The following is a 3563-nucleotide window of genomic DNA, read 5'->3' on the forward strand; positions in this document are numbered from 1 at the left end:
TCCAATCAGGGCGAACAGTGACGTCGGCTTCACCAAGACCCCTCCCTGCCGAGGGAGATCTATAAATTATGACACCATTCGTTCAGAGTGGTCTGGTGAGCTGGAAAGTGAGTCGTCTTGGGAGTGTGCTGGAAAGCGAGTCCTCTTGAGGGAGCGTTGGAGTGAGACAGTTCGTCGGCTGGTAGCGAAAAAAAGCAGGAAGGTCGTAGAGTGGCAGCGCTCTTTGGGGGTCATTCGTTTTGAATGTGAGAGCTGGGAAGACCTTGACCCGACCTTGACCGGGTCTCTCATTGGGTCCTGTCTGCAGCCCTGATCCCCGCCTCGGACTCCGCTCTACTCGACCCGGGCTCCTTCGCAGACAGGGTCTCCACGCGTGCGGCCGTGGACCGAGCCGCGTGACCATTGGCAGGTGCTGCACCACGGAGCATCCCTTCCCTCCAACATTCAGGTACCTGAAAGAACTGCGACCTCAGCTCACGTCCCCGTCTGACTGCGAGGGTCCCTTTGCCATACATCTGGGTTTATTTTCGTCTGAGTGTGCGTCTGAGTGTGTGGCACCGTCTTGAAGTAGAATTGCATGTGTTTTTATTTGATCATTGTAAATCTTGCCCGTTTTATTCTCGCGTAAGTCTGCTCTGTGTCCCTCTTGTGTAAGTTGATTGTAAATAAATTATTGTAGAAATGTTCCCAGTTCATTTTTGTCTTTTCCTTCATTGGTCCAGCATGGTTTGGATCTGAGTTTAATCCGGGTCTTTATCCCCGATAATCTGTTCATTCTTGCTGGTACGTTATTGGAAAGTTCGCGGCTGCATCCGAACCGGAAAGGTAGTTGGCAGTTGGTGGAGTGTTGTGGTTCGAGCAAGGCGTACTGAGGGCATGGTTCCCCAGCAGTTGAAACTGCGTGGTGAATTAGGTAAATTGATTCTAGACAAAAAGACTCAAAGCTACGCGGTGGAGGTATTGGCGTCCACGGTCGGTTAAGCGACCCGCCGTGTCACGCAATTATCCGTGAGCGACGGCCTCCAATTCCGCGAGTCTGGTGGGAGACGACGTAACTTCCCCCACCTCGTGGTCGTTCTTGCAACCACCACCCCGGCCCGCAACAATATATACACACACACACACACACACACACACACACACACACACACACACACACACACACACACACACACACACACACACACACACACACACACACACACACACACACACACACACACACACACGTTTTTACATGTTATACGCTTTACAAAGCGTCGGTGTTGCCGAGGCATTTTCTTGGTAAAGGTTAAAATAGGTGGTTTGCCATTGCCTTCCCAGCACTGTTTGTCTGTTTATCCTTTTAAATGCTCGGCATCGAGCAAGGAGACAGCACATGCCATGTTTAATCAAGACTTTATTATGACTCGGACGGGTTTGAACCCCACCGACCTCCCAGACTCAGAGCGGAGAGACACTACAACAATTATGCAACCGAATGTCTATATATATATATATATATATATATATATATATATATATATATATATATATATATATATATATATATATATATATATATATATATATCGAATTTTTTTTTTTGTTTGTATTGCTGATGATATCTGTCGGAAGAAAGCACAGGTGAGCTTGTGTGTCAGTGTTGATGTATTTTGGCCTCGGGACAGGAAGTTTCTTGACGAGCAGGTCATGTTGGCCTAACCGGGTGGGTGCACGTGTCCGGTGCACTGCTTCCAAAAGCTTGCCGGTTACTTCTCATGAACGTGTACCTCAGTGTTTTCCTCTCATGACACGGTTACATCGTGGTCACCAGAGAAACTCGTCCCAAACTGAAGCTGTGAAACGCTCGGCTCGCTTTCATTTTTTTGAGATATTTTTTTCTTTTTGCCTTCTCTGTCTCTGTCTCTCTCTTTCTTCTTTTTTACATTCCCCAGAGCTGAACCAAGTCGATGAAATGCGACCCCCTTTCCCCTTTGCCCCAAACCCTACCTCCCCCAAAGCATCGAATTACAGCTGCGATCTCCAAGGATCCGGAAAAGAGTGTGAAAAGGCAGAGTGTCGGACAGAAATAGAGGAAGACGGACAGAGATCTTCACATTCCAAGAGAGACAAAGACAAAACTTTGAGAACGCGAGACGACAGTAGTTGCTCACGCTCCCCCCTCACCTTGCGAACAGGCGACGAGCAGGCCGGCGAGGAAGCAGCGCACAGCGGCGCCGGCTCCGCGGGACAGCATGCTGCAGGTACCGGGGCCATGCGCCGGGAGCGACCGGCCGGACGTGTCTCCCTGCGAGGATCGGAACAGCCCGCACTGATCGCGGAGAGCGACGGTTCGAGGTTCCCACGTCCTGAGAGGAGGAATCGGCGCTCGCGCTCCGATCGGCAGCGCACGAGGTGCTGTCGTCGGGAGGGATGAAGCGCGAGGGGGGAGGAGAGCGGCGCGACGAGTGGGAGGAGAGCGGCACAGTGGGAGGAAAGTACGGCGGAGAGCTGCCGAGGGGCGTGAGGGGAAAACACGATGAGGGAAGAGAGTTTCATTTCGCTTCATTTCCACCTCGGAAAGTGTATTTTCACATTAAAATGGAGATGCTCGTTGGGTGGCGGCGTCTGCTGCTGCTGCTGCTGCTGCTGACTCCAGGTGTGTCCGTTTTCTCACTGATGACGCACTTTGACTCTTGGAGCCGTCGTCTCGTTTTTTACTGCATCGTCTCGGTGCTTCTCAAAACAGGGCGTTGCATCAAGGAGCACGCCAATGTCTGGGTGGACGTTCAGCCTGTTGTCCCATCTGCAAGCATTCTCTGGAGGACGTGAAAGGTCCCACGGCATCGCTTGATGAGTAACAGGCCATTGTGTGCTGTTCCCCCTTTCCCAGTTTGTAGGAAATGGTTGGACCTTTTGGAGCGGAGTGGTGAGAGCATCATATCAGCGTCTTAATCACGACCAAATAAATGATGCAACCAGCAGCTGTAGATGTGACGTGCACGTTTTGCTCATGCCGCTGACGCAAAGGCAGAAGCATCTTGATCCAGAATGGCTTTGTTCTTGACATCTTTGGGTGTAGGTCTCTCCTCTCCTTATCTTCCTCCTCCTCCACCTCATTTGCTCATCTCCTCCACAATCCAAATTTACTTTACTCCTCTCCATTAGTCTCCTCATTTCCCTCCTTATTCTCCTACTCCTTCGACCCATTATCCTCCTCCTCCTCCCTCTGTCTCTGTACCTATTTGTTGTCGTTACCTGCAAACTTGTGTATATGTATATATGTGTATATATATATATATATATATATGTATATATATATATATATATGTATATATATATATATATATGTATATATATGTATATGTATATATATATATATATGTATATATATATATATATATATATATATATATATATATATATGTATATATGTATATATATATGTATATATGTATATATATATATATATGTATATATATATATATGTATATATATATGTATATATATATATGTATATATGTATGTATATATGTATATATATATATGTATATATGTGTATATATATATATATGTATATA

At 47.0% G+C, this 3563-nt stretch overlaps 1 protein-coding gene across 7 annotated transcripts in view; it reads right to left on the reverse strand.

Moving 5' to 3' along the window:
- The window catches only part of LOC147030487 (neogenin-like), a 247021-nt gene extending 244576 nt beyond the window's left edge, over nt 1–2445 (reverse strand). For 6 of the 7 annotated variants that reach the window (XM_085874613.1, XM_085874615.1, XM_085874612.1 and 3 more), the window contains exon 1: nt 2170–2445. In XM_085874613.1, coding sequence (XP_085730739.1) covers nt 2170–2239 — 70 coding nt within the window. In that variant the 5' untranslated portion in view covers nt 2240–2445. The remainder of the gene's footprint in view (nt 1–2169) is intronic. The other variant, XM_085874614.1, reaches the window with a different exon arrangement.
- Between the last annotated feature and the right edge of the window lie 1118 nt (nt 2446–3563).

The sequence above is a fragment of the Eptatretus burgeri genome, chromosome 3 (assembly GCF_056783735.1).
Source record: "Eptatretus burgeri isolate ZD-2024b chromosome 3, Ebu_testis_v1, whole genome shotgun sequence".
Classification (NCBI taxonomy): Eukaryota; Metazoa; Chordata; class Myxini; order Myxiniformes; family Myxinidae; genus Eptatretus; species Eptatretus burgeri.